This window comes from Pholcus phalangioides, unplaced genomic scaffold (assembly GCF_987345545.1).
Source record: "Pholcus phalangioides strain wild (caught in Gottingen) unplaced genomic scaffold, Ppha-v1.0 ptg000014l_1, whole genome shotgun sequence".
Lineage (NCBI taxonomy): Eukaryota > Metazoa > Arthropoda > Arachnida > Araneae > Pholcidae > Pholcus > Pholcus phalangioides.
Genome location: NW_028301607.1, coordinates 13,271,991 through 13,289,625, shown reverse-complemented (window position 1 = coordinate 13,289,625; position 17,635 = coordinate 13,271,991). Strand labels below are relative to the sequence as shown.

The following is a 17,635-nucleotide window of genomic DNA, read 5'->3' as shown; positions in this document are numbered from 1 at the left end:
TACTCTATTATTAAAAAATTATTATTATTTTATTATTACCCGTAATATTTATTTCAGAGACTCATAAAAACTCACGCAACATCTATTTGATTAAAAATTAGTCCAGCAAGAGACTATAACCCGTAGTACTGGTCAATGAAAGAGTACATTACAGATCCCAAAAAATAATTGAGCATTTATCTGAATTGGACAAAAAAAAAAACGGAACAAAAGGACACTTCCGCAGTTTATTTGCTCATAAGAAAATTACAGGAAACCAAGAGGACACCCAACACGAACCATAAATGCCTCGAGGAAAATACCCTGGAAGTAAGAATTAGTTATAGAGAAGAAAATAACGCAGAATCTCTCTCTCCTTTTTTTAAACCACAGATCCGCATGCCCAATGTGTATAATAAACATCTAAAAAGATGATAGAAAAATGCGGTTGTTACTTTAAAAACAAGGAAAAAGAAAGTAAAAGAAAAAAAAATTATATATTACTAATATCGAAACTATCTACGCATCGGTGAAGATAGTTTCGTAGAAAAGAGAGTAAAGATAGTAAATAACGAATTTTAATAGTAAAAGGAAAAGAGAAATCGGTTTTTTACGCACGAAATACTTTTCATCTAGTTCTTGGAGAGTTTGTGTTTTTTGGGACGTAAGTTACAAAAATATCTCATGTGAACGGAAGAAAGTGTACAATAAAAGAAAAAAGTCCTAGATTTTGCTTTCCCTCCCCCCCAACCCACCACCTTGTGGTTAGATATTTTAAAATATCTTATAGATCATGAATGAGATCTAGTTGAACCCATAAGTGTCCAGGTGTGAGGACCGATCGACCACACAATCCGTGCAGCGTCCATCGGTGATGCAACATCCCTGCATTTTTTATATAGCAGTGTCTTAGTATATATATATATTCCACGATCGGTATTACTTCTTTTGAAATCGTTAGATTGTATTGATAGTAGTGTTATATGAAATTGGGACTTGGTGAATATATATCTTTCAATCGTAACTATGACGGTTCCTTGCCTGGTCTTTGCTGTTACGGCGTTTCTTGGTGAGTACAATACAATTTGAAGTTTAAGATTATATTTAAGGCGTCACAAATGCTATTCATCTTTATAATTTTCTGTGTGTGTGTTTTTTCAAATATTAAAATGAGATTGTAAAGCATTTGATTAAAAATTTCATAAATCCATGAAATAATTTTTATTTTGCGGGCAACTTCGATTTTTTTTAACTTTTTTTAGTTAGATTTTTGTGTTCTTTAAATGTTTTTATGTGCTGTACTATTCAGCTTTTGAAAGTATGAATAGATTTTCAACTTTTTTTTCCCTGTTGTGACTGACTCTGTTCAAAAGTTTGCAAAATTTGGAAAGATTTCCTTCAGATCAGAAAGTCCGCAAAAGCTTCACTTTTAGTTTTAAAGCTTCACTAAAAGTGAAGCTTTAGCTTGAAATACACTAAAAAACTTTTAGCTTAAAATGTAATGAAAATTCTTTTAGCTTAAAAACATTTGAAATTCTTTTATCTTAAAACATTTGAAATTCTTTTTGATCAAAGTACACTAAAAATTTATTGATCAAATATATAGTATTTAAAATATATAAAGAATTCCTTCGTCTTAAAACAACTTGAGATTAAAATACACTAAAAATTCCTTTAGCTTAAAATACACAAAACATTCCTTGAGCCTGAAATATTCCATAAGCTTTGATAACCTGAATATTCATTAAGTTTAAAATGCACAAAAAGATTACCGAGATTACAATGCACTAAAAATCTCTTGAGCTTAAAATACGCTAAAAATTCAGTTTGGTTTGAAATACGCTGTAAAATCCTTTAACTTAAAATAATTACACTGAAAATTCTTTTAGCTTAAATTACACAAAATATTCTTCGACCTTGAACTACACTAAAAATTCATTCGATTTAAAATACACTAAAAATTCCTTCGATTTAAAATACACTAAAAATTCCTTCGGCTTAAAATACACTAAAAATTCCTTATTTAATTAAATTAATATTTGTATTGATAAACAATTTTTACATGCTCTTCATTGCATATTAGAATTCATAAATTCGAAATGAATCAGCCATTTTCAAATGCTTTCTGTAATGTCTCTGCTTCCAAAATCTGCAAAAGTAGAAAAAAAAATTTTAAACAAAAATTATACTTTGTAACTTTAAAGTCGAGAATAAAATAATAAATATTTCATATCAATGACATTTTATATTGGTTGAAAGAATAGAATTACAATGAAAAATGATATCAATAAATATATTCTTATATTTGATTTGGTATTGGAGAATTCACATAAATATGCAATAATATAAATCTCACAGGTTTACTGATTTTTTTCTGAAGCGGCTTCTGACATCTGTAAAACCCACTTACTAAAATGATAAAATGAGAAAGGAAAATATTGAAAGTACTCCATATGAATTTCTGATTCATATTTAATAACTCTCTTCTCTCATTTTGAAATTTATTTACTTCAATATTAAATCATTTATCAATTATAAATATTATGAATCATATTTTGTATTCATAAAGTATTTGTGTATGGTTATTATTCAGCATTTGAATTTATAAATACTGTATAGATATTAAAAGTCAGGGGCTTTCAAGTTCATTTTTTTTTCCATTTTTGTGGCTTCCCTGAGTTTCGAATATCCTAAAAAAGCCTTATACGAGCTACCAAAATTCGCAAAACATTTTCTTTGAGTATTCTCCGCATTATTCAAGCTTTCTTACTTCTACGAACATTAATTTCTATTTATTGATCAAATGTTTGAAAATTTAAATATTGAGTTGTTATACATTTCCGTGTGGATAAACATATTTTTACAAGTGCAATTTTGTTATGAGCCACAAATTTAATTGCTCTATCAATCGAGTTGAAATAAATTTTTAATGCATATCAGCATAATATTTTGAATAATGTTCACATTATTTTCATTTTTTTTATTATTTTATTAATTGAAAAAATGCTGGAATTTTGTGAAAATCATAAACATTTATACTGATTTGAAAAGCATTAATGTTTGTTGATAATTTATTGCCAAAACCCTATTCTAATTAGATTTTCTTTCTGCAGGTAATTTGAGATTAAATTCTGCTCTAGTGAATGGAAGAACTTATCATCAGTTCCAAAATGACAGACAGGTATGTAGCGTCTTCTTAAATACAATTTATTTCGGTAATTCATTGTAAAATGTATTACAGGCAGCAGCAACTTGAGCTACCGTATTCTACACCCGACTAACTTCGTCTTCCGAAATCTTGACTCTCTTTTTTCTGATCTTCGAAAACCTAGATTCCCCTTTCTTTGATCTTTCAAAACCTTAATTCACCTTCCCATGATCTTCCAAAATACTAAACTCTCATTCCTGAGCGCACGAATTTTCTACTTTTTTCCTTGAGCTCCCTTATTCTATACGTATAACTATCCTAATCTTGCAAAGTCTTATCCCTCCTTTTTTCTGATTTTCCAAAATCTTGATTTTTCTTCCCATGATCTTCCGTTCCTTCTCCTACCTCGTAATCTTCAAAAATTTTTGACTCTCCTTTCCTGAGCATCCGAATTCTTTCTTTACCTTCGTTGAGCTCTCATATTTTGCGCGTGGCTACCGTAACCTTCCAAAAAATCTTGACTCCCCTTCTAGTGATCGTCAAAAATCTTGATTCTTCTTACAGTGATCTTCAAAAATCTTAGATCTCCTTCTAGTGATCTCAGAGGCACCGACATGAAGAGGAAAGCTCAAATAACCTCAGCCCCCCCCCCCCAAGTTCTGGTGCCTATATAAGTGTCTTCGAAATTCTTGGCTCTCCTTCCTCAGATCGTTTGAAATCTCCACTCTCCATCCCCTGATCTTTCAATATCTTGAGACTCTCCATCCCCTGATCTTTCAATATCTTGAGACTCCATCCCCTGATCTTTCAATATCTTGAGACTCTCCATCCCCTGATCTTTCAATATCTTGAGACTCTCCATCCCCTGATCTTTCAATATCTTGAGACTCTCCATCCCCTGATCTTTCAATATCTTGAGACTCTCCTCCCTGTGCACGAGAATTTTCTACCCACTTCCCATGAGCTTCCGTATTCCACGCGTAGCTATTATTATTCCCCAAAATCTGCGTCCACCTACCCTAATTCTGTCGGAGTAGTGCTAAAACAAGCTTATTACTTCTCCACGAAATTCTGATGTTTCTCCGTAGAAACACGCTTAAAGTTTGGCAAGGTGAACATTTATAATCAGACATAATGTTCAACAGTCATTAATTAGGTTATTGTATAAACTAAATAATTTATATATAGTTTTTATCTCAGAAATTGTTTTTGATACTATTCGAGAAGCTGACCCAAAGCCTTATATAATTTATATTATTTTATTTAAAATTTTTGAATTTTTTTGTATAGTATGATTTTGAATAAAAATCGTGAAAATGTTTCCATTAACTATTTTCTAATTGATTATTAATTAATTATATTATTTATTATTGTTAGTTAATATTTCCCCGTAAAATTGTGAATAATGGTAATTATGATCCCCATCCAATACATTAACCGTTTCAGACCCGAGAATTTATTTTTTTGAATTTTTCAAAAGGTTTCTGCTTTTTTTGATATTCAAGGGAAAAAACCCATTAAAAACATAAATGTCAACAAATCTTTATTTCTTCAAATTTTCTTTCAAATGTTCCTTTTTTTTTGTGAAGAAATAAAAATTTATCTTCGTTCAAATTTTTTCAGCAAAGATGTTGCAGTGTATATTCATCTCCTCATACAATTTTTTAAAGAATTTTACTGCTAAACTTTATCTAACAAATCACACTTTTCCTCTGGAGGTACGTTCTCCTGGAAGCTATCTTAAACCCCCCCCCCCTCCCCGAAAGTTCAACTGTTTTGCCCTCTAATGAAAGCCCACCAAATTTCATATATTCACCATATTTTTAACTCAAAATTTACGCAATCCTTTAAGTCAGAGCTTAATTCCCGAGATCAAATGAAAAAAATTCCACAGTGAGAAAAAGTAACCTACACATTTGTCCCGCCAGGGTCTAAAGGGGGATTATATATAAGAAAACACTAGTGCTTGGAAATGTAGTTTATGTATGTTTACCGAGAAAAACATGACCATTTTGGTGTAATTGCGAAGAAATTTTTTAATGAACTTGTTCTTTTTTCTATCACTAGTTATACGAGGCTGTTGTGACTTCAGCGCCTCAGCTCAGGCCGGTGTACCCAGCATACAATCGGACATCCATGTTAGAATCGATGCATTACCCTCAAGCGACAACATCGATGTCACTAGAGCCTCAGACGTCGGTCAGTGTCCACACAGTCGTGAGGAACAGTCCGGCGTATCAAGTCGCTCATACGGAATCCCCATTCGTCTACCAAAGGCCGTCGTCACGCCCTCAAACGTACTCGTATCGTGACTGGACCTCGTCGACCGACGATACTACAACGGAAGCCGTAACTGAACCTGCTCAGACCAAACCTACTCGTAGCTTCTGGACGAGCCAAAAAGCTGTCCTGGACGCGAGACGGCAACAGGGTGCGAAGAAGTATTCCAGTGGGTACCAGAGACCATCAAGCGATTCGCTCAAGGCAACAGCAAGGCCTAAGATCGAGTTCAAGAAGCGAGAAAGACCAAAGTTTGGACTCAGCAAGAAACCATACAAGACATTTGGTAAAGAGAGTACTTCTACTACTCCGGAAGAGCAACAGACTTCAACTGGTGTGTTCACCACGACAACCAATGCTCCAAGGACCACGACAGAAGTTACTACTACAACTACGACTACGGAATCACCACTGCTGTCCAGAGCGATCGAAAAACTTGCCAAACAAGACACGAAAGCCATCAAAAGCTATTACCAGGCAATAAACGACGCTGATCTGAAAGTCCCTCACAAGTCACAAAACAACGTCGCCAAGCAAACCGTAAAGGCACCGACGAATCAGATAGTAGGAAGGATCGGTGAAATCCCTCTACAACAGTCAGCTGGATCTACTCAGACGCTATACAGCCCGCCACAACACGTACCAGACCACAGATCACCAAGGAAATTCGATGATTCGTCACTGGAAGCTCAGTACTTGAACAATCAGAAGGCTCTAAGACAATTCGTTCAAAACGCCCTCCACCATACCGAACCGGGTGTCCAACAGCCACAGAGTATCAACCAGTTGTCATCAAGTACTCAACCAATACAGCAAACTCACAATAGTTTAGACACCATCAAGAACTTGTTAGGGAATGTGATCATATCCGCGATCCCACCGCAAGGTGGAGACCAGAACATTGATCCACGGTTCGGATCCATAGGCTTAAATGCTGGTCTCGGTGGTGGAGATGGTGGTTACAAATCCGTTGGCGATGGTGGTGGGTTCACCGTGAATTTGGGCCCCGTGCCGGACCCTATAAGCGTCATAATGAAACTTTTATCCCGAATCCCTAGGCCTTTACTGAATCTCAACAGCAGGTTGTTCTTTGGAGTAGAGCTGGGGAAGAATGCTGGTCTCGTAGCGGGGCAAGGTAAAGTTGGTTGATGCTAGTAAAATTTATGCACCGAAAATTTATCGTGCTATGAACAAAATAATGTAAATACTAGGGGGCAGTCAAAAAAGTTTTTAAATACGAAAAATTTCATCATCAGCTTAAGAGTTATTCATGCTCTTGGGCTGCTTATTCAGAAACATCTGTGTGTTTGATCATGTTTCGGAGAGGTTAAAAAAAATTTTAGGTGAAAAATTTTCATTGTCAGTATGACTCATACATGTTATTAAAGTAATCTTCAGAAACACACCTCATTCGGTAGCACTCAGACCCACTGACCCAGTGCTGCTGTCTGCAAGCTAGTGAGTAGTTTATTACACCACTGGCCTATTCAGTGCCTCTTTGTATTGCTCAGCTGTCACGTTTGTTGATGTTGAGCAAATCTGTTCACCCTTTAGGCGAGAGCGGGACACTTCATTTATTTGAAAACATGTCGCGGGTCACTTCATTAATTGGAAAACTGGTCGCATGTTACTTAATTAAGTGATTTGTAAATGTGCCGCAGGTTACTTAAGTGATCTATAAATGTGCCATAGATCATTTGAGTGATCTGGAACTGTGCCACGAGTCGCTTGAGTGTTCTGGATCTGAGCCCGCGGTGATCTGTATACATGCCGCGGACCACTTAAGTGATGTGGAACTGCATCGAGGGGCCAATTGAGTGACCTGAAAATGTGCCTCAGGCCACTCAAGTGCTGTGTAACTGTGCCGCAGGTTGCGAGAAGGTAGGATGTAAGCGTCTGTGGACGCGCTATGGAGCTTATCTGTAATTGGACATCACATTTTTCCACCATGACCCACATTCTTTTGAACAACCAACTTTGCTTCCTTATGAAGACGGAGCTGGGGGTCATGGTCGATTTGCTGTTGTTGTGGATTTGTAACCAGCAGGTTACTCAAGCGGTATGTAAATATGCCACGGATCTGGAAATGTGCCGTTCAGTTCATTTTTACAAATTAGGCGTGAGGTAGCGGGCCACGTTTCAATTACTCCGAGGGCTATATTTGGCCCGTGGACCATGGGTTGAGAGTGTATGATGAAAGGGAATAAAAAATAAAGTCACTAAGAACCAGGTTTGCAGATTAAGCTGGTTGAGGCGAAACTCCACTAGATTTTTATCTCAAGAAAAGCGAAATATCTTGGCTGTAGTGTGTTTCTGCAAAGAAAATGCAGACCTTTTTTGAGTTCTAGTCATAGGCCTCCTCCTAATCAGAACATGGCCCGCCGCTCAGTCTCAACGAGGAGATAATGGTGTTTGGTGAGAACATGATAACTCCAAAATCACATTTTTGAGATATAAGCATTTTCATTGCCATTTAAAAATCAGATATAAAGCATATTACAAACCAAACAAATGCAAATGAAAATATCATACGTCAGCATGTTGTTTAGCCGTACGCACGTATTTGTGCATTCATATCTCACTTCTAATTAGTTATAATTAGCAAGACTTACTTTTAGATCAAAAGGCCATTTTTTGGAGCTATCATGTTCTGACCAAACACCACAGATATAACCGATCATACTAGACAGTTTCACTGCAGGCAAAACAACCTGATAAATTTGCTTCAGAATGAGAAAAACACATACAGTACAACACTTCTTAAACACTGAACAGGCGTTCCTCAGAAGCATATTTCACGTTATGTACACAATGGCATATACACGGCACATTCCAACATGCATTCTTTAACAGTTCCTCAGAGGAATGTTTACGAACTGCGGTTTAGTTGTTGTGGCTCATGCATCATCACAAAAATCCTAGATGCGGCCCCTCTGGTAGCTCTCATTTTTCAAGGGTTGTGGTTTAGTTCATATGCGGCAAATGACACGCTGCTATCTTTGGTAAAAAGGCAACCCGCTTCTCACAAACAGAGGAAGGATTCGTGGCCAGTATTGCTGTGATGACTTGATTTAAAAAAAAAATCAATAAAACTTTCGGATACATCCCTCCTTCGGGATTGCTTCGATATCTCATTGAGATGTGAAGCGGGTTGTGCCCGGTCTTTCAATGTTCTATGTAATGACCTGGTGGTAAAAATCCAAACTAAATAATACAGTACTTTCGCATAAACAGATTTCTGCCTGTTTTGAAATGATATAGGTTTTGAGCAACCTATTGAGAACTATTCTGCGTAATAATCCAGAGTCCAAAAACTTCGAGGATAAACTTTCATGCCATTCCTCAGGTGTCTAATTTCTTTCAAAGTCATGCGAAAACATCGCGCAAATGTTTTACGTCTATGACAAAGTTAATTTCGGGAAGCTGTTGCTGGTGGGAGCTTGTAGCAGGAGATAGCGCTACTGGTATGTTTATTAGAAAGGTCAAGAATTACATTTAGTATTTTTTTACAAAAATATATATTTCAATAAATTAGGTGTATTTGAGAGCTTTTTGAACGCCCTGCCTATTTTAAGTCAAACACGATTCGAACAAAATAAACAAATTATGATTATCATCATGTAGATAAGTACATTCTCATAAGACGTTGGTACCCAATATCAGTGCAATAATGTGTTTTAACATTCATGAATGACATGAAAACCAATGTACCGGGATGTAAGAATGTACGAATGTCAATGTTAGAATGCCCGATACCAATTTTGTATATAGTTTATGATCGTATATCATTTTCAGTAACAGAATTCATTGGATGCATTTTTTTTTTTAATTCTCGGCAAAAATACATGTAAATATGAGTCATCGAATACTTTTGCAAATGTATGTGAAAGTCTGTGTATAGTGTATAAATGAATTTGTAATATAAGTCATTATATATAGCCTATATTGTATATTATGTTGAAATAAATATTCAGTTAGGAAAGTACTAAATTTTTTCCTTTCTTTTCGTTATTATACTGAGTATTGCTGAATAATCATTTTTGTGTAGAGATTATATTATTATCCCAGAGTTATATAAAATAATAAGACTTACCACACCGGAAGGAGGGTCCACAACCTCCGCCCACGGCACAAATGTGGCCTGCCAGGGTGTTCCTTCCGGCCTGCGAAAGTTGTTTCTGTAGGAAAGTATCGATATATCGTATATAGGCAAAAAAATTTCCAACGACAAATAAAGTTTACAGCCAAAATAATTGTCAAAGGCAAGTAAAATTGCAATTAATTTGTAGTCATAAACATTGACAAGGGCAAATATAGTTGTCAGTTATAGCCGAAATAGTTCTCGAAGGCAAGTAAAGTTGCCAACTAACGCTAAAATTAATGTAAAATCACCAGTCGCGGAAAATGCTGGATGCTGCATGCAAGTCAAAGTGTAATTCACAAAAAAAAAAAACACGTGTATGTTTTACAAATATGAGTGAGGTGAATATATCTAATGACTGCAATTATTATAGGGTCATAAATTTGCATAACAATTTATTAGTTACGAAAATAATGTTAATTATTGATTTCTAAAATTCGATAACGCCTTATTGAAAATGGGGGGAAAGCGGAACATTTTGTAAAAAATTTCGGGACAGCTAAAATTACGGGAACATTCAGTAAAATACGAGTCGTATGGTCACTCTTCATATATGTTACTGCCAAAGCCCGAAGTTGGCCAGTTCGCGAACTGGTCAAGTTAGGTCCCAGTTAATCCGGCAAATGTTTGAATTTCCAGGCTTTTGTTGGACATTGGCCGAGCCTATATGTCGATACCTATATATCCCCATATGGGTATGACTAAGATATTGATATTTTGATTCCTTTGACTATGACAAATTATAAATGGCCATAATTATCACAAAAAATCCGCCGATATGGCGATGGCTCCGAATCATAGGGATCAATACATAGAGATATATAGTTATTGATATATAAGAGCCAGCCAAAACCCGGTGAAAGCCCGAATTTCGGACACTAACCGCATCAACTGGACCGGCCTGTTCGTAGGAACCATCGCCACGTTAGCGTATTTTTTGTGATAATTCGGGCTTTGGCACTAACATATACAAGTTTCTGGTTCGCGAGCGGTAGGAATACCGCATATCTGGTCCGGGAATAAAAAGGTTGTGCCCCCCCCCCCCCCACTTATTACACAGTCAGGTGTTTTCAAACCTTATCGCTGTGGTGGCTCCACGAAGGTTACAAAAGTGCCTCATTTCATTCCCCCGAAATCTAAACACGTGTCTTCAAATATTATACTGTACTTCCATCGGTAGTGCTACAGAACATCTTATTACAGAGAAGTTTTGAAAACCAACCTTCGAGAATGCTTCGATATCTCTCCGAAATGGGAAGAGGGGTGTGTCCGGTCTTCAGAAGGTGTGTTTAAACATCTTAAGCTCTATTTTCATTCCTTTAAAAAATGAATATGGCGTTTTAAATGATACTTGTGACCTCTTTCGAATTGATGTGGCGTCGAGTTCAAAAGATTGTTCTTTGGTAGCGGCAAAAATCATTTGCAGATCATTTTACGAAAAAAACAGTGATTCCGCACCAGAAGCTTTGCCACGATTTTAATTTTTCCATTATGGCTTCGAAAATCATCCCCATCCCTTCATTAGTACGTTCCTAAAGTTTCACGATCTCATTGTTGAATAGCTATGCTAACTGTGTTTTGTATAACAGTTCAAACAAAAATGGTTAATATAGTCTTTTTCAGATAACAGTTCAAAAACATTGTTCATATAGCTTTCTTTCAGATAACCAAGTTCAAAGACCTTTTCATTTAGATAATCGGTCAAAGTAATGTTATTTATCAGTTTCAGTGTCAGTTACTCAGTTTTACAGTTGCTAACTGCTTCATTTAGATAGTTGTTCAAAGACCAATTTACATAATGTTCGAAGACCTTTCATTTGGATAGATAGATAGAACCGCTCACAACCCCGGACTGATGCAAAGCAACTTACTTCCGTTACCTCAAAGAGGCAGGGTTGCGTCGGAAAAATTAGCAAAGATTTACAGCAGTGGCCCCTTTGCCCCGTGCTCACAAGTATCGAATCACTCACGTCGTTCTCCCCATGAATATCGCTATCAAGTCGATGTAACGTACTTGATAGTAACGTATTTGACTTAGAGGCCTTTCACACGGAGCGGATGCGGATGCGGGTCCGGACGAAGTTTTAACAATTGGAATATACTGCGCCTTTCAGACGAGCCAAAATATCTCCGCACCTAGGAAACGTTCATGCGGGTCCGGACGTCGTCCGCATGTGTCAAAAGCCTAAGTGCGGGCTCCGCATCCGCACATAGAAGTTTTGACAATAGGTTTATTCGGCGCTATTCACACGATGCGGATGCGGAGCGAATTCGTCCGCATCTTTGGCTACGTTTTAAAGCTTATTTTGCACGGAATTTTTTTAATTACTTGCCATAAATACCCTTAAAAACACCATATGATGGCCCCTGCTCATTAATATAATGTACCTACATACGTCTATCCCTCCGTTTCCTTCTGAAATGGAGATATAGCAACTTTAACTGCCTTTTGTCCATATTTCACAATTTTATACACTAAAACCTGCCAACAACGGCAACTGACGGGACCAAAATTATAAGCCGTTCTGTTCATTACGAATATTTAATTGACTACATACTTTAATAACTTTTAAATTTAATTTTAAAATTTTAATTTTTTTCTTTTAAAATATTTGAAATTATTTTAAATATTTATTTATTATTTTTTTTGTAAACTTAAAAAAAAATACTTTTATTAAAGAATGTTATCACTCAGTTATTGTTCACTCAGGGAAAGTGTGACTCTCACTCCCTATTGTGACTAGGGAGAAAAATGGCACGTGCGCCCAGTGACACATAAGTGCCGGAGACCGCAGCCTGGGATTTCGAAAGAAGTGTGAAGAAGACTTGTGGGGCAAGTAAGAAGAAGAACTTGGCATGTTGAAGTGGGAGGGATAGCAGGAATGGTCTACAAATACATAATACTATACAGTCGGCCCCCCGTATTCGCGGTTCCAGTGTATTCGCGGTTTTTTTTCCTTTATTGGAAATTTTTTTTTGTAACACTCAGCAATCATCATTCCCGTGTTTTGCTTACAAAATTTGAGTTATACGTGTTTAGGATGGCTCATTTCTCTAGTGCTTCGAAATGCTGATTCTCTAGTGCTGATAATGCTTCGAAAAGGCAAAAAAAGTGAAAACTTTACAAGGAAAATTGGATATATTGACTATGCTTGGCGAAAGTAAGTCAATTGCTGCTGTGGCCCGCCGTTACGGAATCAACTAATCTACGGTAAGACTTATCAAGAAAAAGGAATCTAAAAAAATTTTACGGTTCTATAAAGGAAAGGGCTGGTGAAACGTCTATTTCATCAGAATTTTATGCACGTAAAGGGTGGTTTCATATATAGATAGAACCACTCACAACCCCGAACTGATGCAAAGCAACTTACTTCTGTTACCTCAAAAGTGGCAGGGTTGTGTCGGAAAAAGTTATCAAAGATTTATGGCAGTGGCCTCCCTAGCCCCGTGCTCGCAAGTATCAAATCACTCATGCTGTTCTCCCCGTGAAGACAGCTATCAAGTCAGTATAACGTACAAGCCATTTGACTAAAATGGACAGCTGAACCCAATGACTAGAGAGAAGAATTGCACGTGCACCCAGAGGCACGTAAAGGCCGGAGACCGCAGTCTGGGATTTCAAAAGAAGTGTGGAAAAGACTTGTGGGACAAGTAAGAAGAAATCGACATGTTGAAGTGGGAGAGATTTGAGAATGGTCTAAATACTTGATGATATGAAGAAGAAACGGCAAACAGAAATCACAATGTTCTTTCAGAAAACATCGCCAACAATTGCGGCACCCTCTTCTACATTCCCTCCTACCTCTGTGTGTTCAAACGGAAATAATCAAACAGATCCTTCATTCACAGTGCTGGGCATACACATTTGAATTACTCTCACATATATTATTTACATTATATATTTATAAAAAATCCCCTTTTCTAATAATTGGGAATGCACATAAGGAGGCACTACATCATTACTACATTAGCACTACTACATTACTATAAACATTACTATGGAGGCAAAACATATTGGGAACAAATATTATGAACTCACATAAATATTCAAAGTTACAAAATTATTATGAGTATCCGTATTATATGTAAGCGTATATACTAAAACATTTGCATTATTCAATATTCCCTTCATTTAAATTACTGTTCAGCAGATTTCAAAGACTTCGTGAACAAATGAAGGAAAAAATGCTCACCAAAAGTTTTTCATTTGGCATGGAAATCAGATTTTCCCACTCCATACAAGAGTAGCCTACTCATTTTTGTTGGTAAAAATTTATATTCTGATCTTATAATATACTGTATATGGACAAAATTAAATTTTTCTAGAGCTATTCAACTTAGACTCTCTTTCATTTAAACGCAATTCCTTAACTGAATCTTTAAAACAAGTTGTAATACCTATATACATATTTACAAAATTTTATAATTTAATTAGAAGAAAAGGATTTTTTTTAATTATTCACACACACAGCCTGGTCATCATTGAAAAGGATTATTTCGCTGAATATCGAATTAGTATTCATATTCACTCCCAAAAATTCTCAGTCAGACAAATACGTCCATTAGAGTAGGAATTATTCCGTAAACGGAATTATGTGCCACTGGGCGGACGTGCAATTTTTCTTTCTAGTCATTGGATTCAATCACCCATTTTTGTCAAATGGCTTGTACGTTGCATCGAGTTGATGGCTGTCTTCATGGGGAGAACGACGCGAGTGATTCGAAACTTGCGAGCACGGGGCAAGGGGCGCCACCACTATAAATCTTTGCTAACTTTTCCGACACAACTCTGCCTCTTTTGAGGTAACGGAAGTAAGGTGCTTTGCATCAGTCCGGGGTTGTGAGCGGTTCTATCTATCTATCCGTAAACGGATTATCAGAACACAGAAAATGGATTATTCCAGATGCATAAAAATTACAGCAAATTATTTGCTGACTTAAAGCATAACTGAAAACAAAAAGTTAGAGCTCAGTATTTTTCAACATGAGTACTACTTCGTAGCATGTGCATAGTTTCGAATTCAGTTTTGCACTGCAAAGGGAGACCGAACACAGGATGTCTCTCAAATATGAAGTATAATTATTCCCGACTCTCCAATCTAAAGAGAGCTTGACAATCAAGCACGGTTAGAGAAAAATTTATTGGTAGTTAAGAATTTTTTATTTAAAAAAAATTAGTTCAAAAAACGATCAATGAAAAGCAAATATTTTGTCGCTCAGTTCTTGAAAATTGAGAACAAAATTGCCCATAGAATTAACGAATATTTATAGTAGTATATTTTATTTTAGCAATAATACAGATTTTGTTTCAAACTTTGCACAGAATTGTAATGCTCAAATATCAATAGATAGCGCTACTACTATTTGCATAGTTTCCCAAACATTTTGTTCTATTGCCGATTTCTTCACAAAATTTTTCTTCTCTCCCTCTTTTATCGCCCTTCCCCCTACTCAAGAAAACCAAATCATTCTTCATGGGGTACTATACTAAACCTAAAGCTTCTACCACCCCCCCCCCAGGACTTTTGCACCCCCCACTTTGGGAAACACTGTGCTAAACCATACACAGACCTTGTCCACATTCCTCTGCGGGATTTATGACGAATTGGTACATGTTGGTATGTGTGTGTTTGTGTAGGGTTACCAGATCCAAAGACTGAGAAAGGGTCAGAAATGGACAGAAAGTCTGCGCACGCACCCTTGATGACGTCACTTATCCCAATTTGCCCAATAGAAGGCGCTACTATTTCGACAAATAAAACCGGCTACAACAATAATTTTTCCCAATTTTAAAACAGAACCGCTAAAGAAACAGAAACAGAAAAAATTCACAAAAAAAAAACAAAAAAAAAACACAAAAACGCTCATATCAATGAATAAATATATGTTTCAAAGTGGAGAAAAAAAGTTTCCCCCGGAAAAAATAAAAAATAATGACGTAAATCTGAAAAAGAGTACAAAAAGGCGAATTTTCCGAGGCAGGGTGCATAAAAACATATTCATCTAGTACCGTAATATAGCATATAGATGTAGGGTCGCGAACGCTAACTTCACTCAGTAGATGGCGTTGCTCGTGAATTTCTTAGGACGGTGCCATCTGAACACCGCGTTCTTCATAGAAATATTTGGAAGTGAAAATGGGTAATTGCCTGAGTTTTTGAAGTTATGTAAGTGTCGCGTTGAAAGTCTGCCTGCTCTCTGCAGAGAACCTTTTTCAAATGAGAGAACGGTTACGTTTCCGACACTGCACTTCATTATGATTCTGATATGTCTTTGTGCATGTGTACCCTAACCTCTCCCGAAATTCCGTACATCAACTTCTGGAACATGCTGAGATATCTCATCATGTGGTCAGTCACGAAGATACACTCCGTCAACAAACCGTAAAAGTGCATTTGTTATACTAGTAGATATAAATAAACAACATGAAGGAAACTTTTTGAACAAAACAAAAAATTACACGTCTCGTATATAAACAGAATAGAAATAATTGTAATAATAATATGTATCATTTTCTGGCTTATGGTATCTCATACCTCATTTAACAGCCCTTTTATTTATTGAAAAATAAATAAAAGAATATTCATATATAATAGCTTTCGTATTGAATGCGGTAAAATGAATAGTTTTTTCCTTTTCTTTTTTTTTTTTACTTACGCTTTGAACATAAGAACTCTTGTTATTTAATTTTCAGTGCAACTGTAATGCAATAATTAGATTTTTTCGTTGTTCAAGAACCATTGTTCGAAAAACGATAGTTAAAAAGTTACACTATTCGTGAAAGATTGACGAAAACAAAATTATTTTAGAATAATGATTTGAAAGAAAAAGGATATAAAATAAAAGTTCAGATGCTTATATACATATACAGTCAAACCTCGTTAGTGCGTCACCCGGTTAACACGTCACTCCGCTTACCGGATCACTTTTTGGAAGTCCCTATTATGTTCATGCAGGAAATGGCACAGCTATGGCTTACTCCGTTTAATGAGTCACTACGCATATGGGTCTAGGTCAATTCGTCGCGATCAACTTGTCGCGCGACAATTCGTCGCAATCAATTTGTCGCAGCGTCAATTCGTCTTGCTACAAACTCGTCGCGGTACAAATTTGTCGCAGAGTCAGTTCGTCGCGGTACAAATTTGTCGCAGAGTCAGTTCGTCGCGGTGCAAATTTGTCGCAGACTCATTTCGTCGCGGTACAAATTTGTCGCAGAATCAGTTCGTCGCGGTACAAATTTGTCGCAGAGTCAGTACGCCGATCAAATAAATTTTCAAAATTCAGTTTTCATGGTATTCATGCCACACTTCCCGCTTTCTGGCGGGATCTCCATTTCTCGCAGCGAGGGGCGAACACACGAAGATGATAGATAAGTTATGATAAAATAAATTTTCAAAATTAAATTTTCACCGTATAAGCCGCACTCTCGCTTTCTGGCGGGATCTCCATTTCTCGCAGCGAGTGGCGTTGGGCGAACACACCAAGATGATAAATTACGATAAAATAAATTTTCAAAATTAAATTTTCACCGTATAAGCCGCACTCCCGCTTTCTGGCGGGATCTCCATTTCTCGCAGCGAGGGGCGTTGGGCGAACACACCAAGATGATAAATTACGATAAAATAAATTTTCACCGTATAAGCCGCACTCCCGCTTTCTGGCGGGATCTCCATTTCTCGCAGCGAGGGGCGAACACACCAAGATGATAAATTACGATAAAATAAATTTTCAAAATTAAATTTTCACCGTATAAGCCGCACTCTCGCTTTCTGGCGGGATCTCCATTTCTCGCAGCGAGTGGCGAACACACGAAGATGATAGATAAGTTATGATAAAATAAATTTTCAAAATTAAATTTTCACCGTATAAGCCGCACTCTCGCTTTCTGGCGGGATCTCCATTTCTCGCAGCGAGTGGCGTTGGGCGAACACACCAAGATGATAAATTACGATAAAATAAATTTTCAAAATTAAATTTTCACCGTATAAGCCGCACTCTCGCTTTCTGGCGGGATCTCCATTTCTCGCAGCGAGGGGCGAACACACGAAGATGATAGATAAGTTATGATAAAATAAATTTTCAAAATT

At 36.6% G+C, this 17,635-nt stretch overlaps 1 protein-coding gene across 1 annotated transcript; it reads left to right on the top strand.

Annotated features, from left to right (window-relative positions):
* The first annotated feature begins 822 nt into the window (after positions 1-822).
* LOC149078182 (uncharacterized) lies at positions 823-9,295 on the top strand. The gene is made up of 3 exons (XM_089241453.1): positions 823-1,048; positions 3,093-3,160; positions 5,195-9,295. Exons 1-3 carry the CDS (start codon positions 1,006-1,008, stop codon positions 6,554-6,556), a joined length of 1,473 nt encoding a protein of 490 aa, XP_089097579.1. The 5' UTR covers positions 823-1,005; the 3' UTR covers positions 6,557-9,295.
* Positions 9,296-17,635: the final 8,340 nt, after the last annotated feature.

What these genes read in the sequence shown, in the direction of transcription:
- LOC149078182 (XM_089241453.1), top strand. Translation starts at nt 1,006, where the DNA reads ATGACGGTTCCTTGCCTGGTCTTTGCTGTTACGGCGTTTCTTG. An exon ending in TGCTGTTACGGCGTTTCTTG is followed by an intron (nt 1,049 to 3,092) that starts GTGAGTACAATA and finishes TTCTTTCTGCAG; the next exon opens with GTAATTTGAGATTAAATTCT. An exon ending in AGTTCCAAAATGACAGACAG is followed by an intron (nt 3,161 to 5,194) that starts GTATGTAGCGTC and finishes TTCTATCACTAG; the next exon opens with TTATACGAGGCTGTTGTGAC.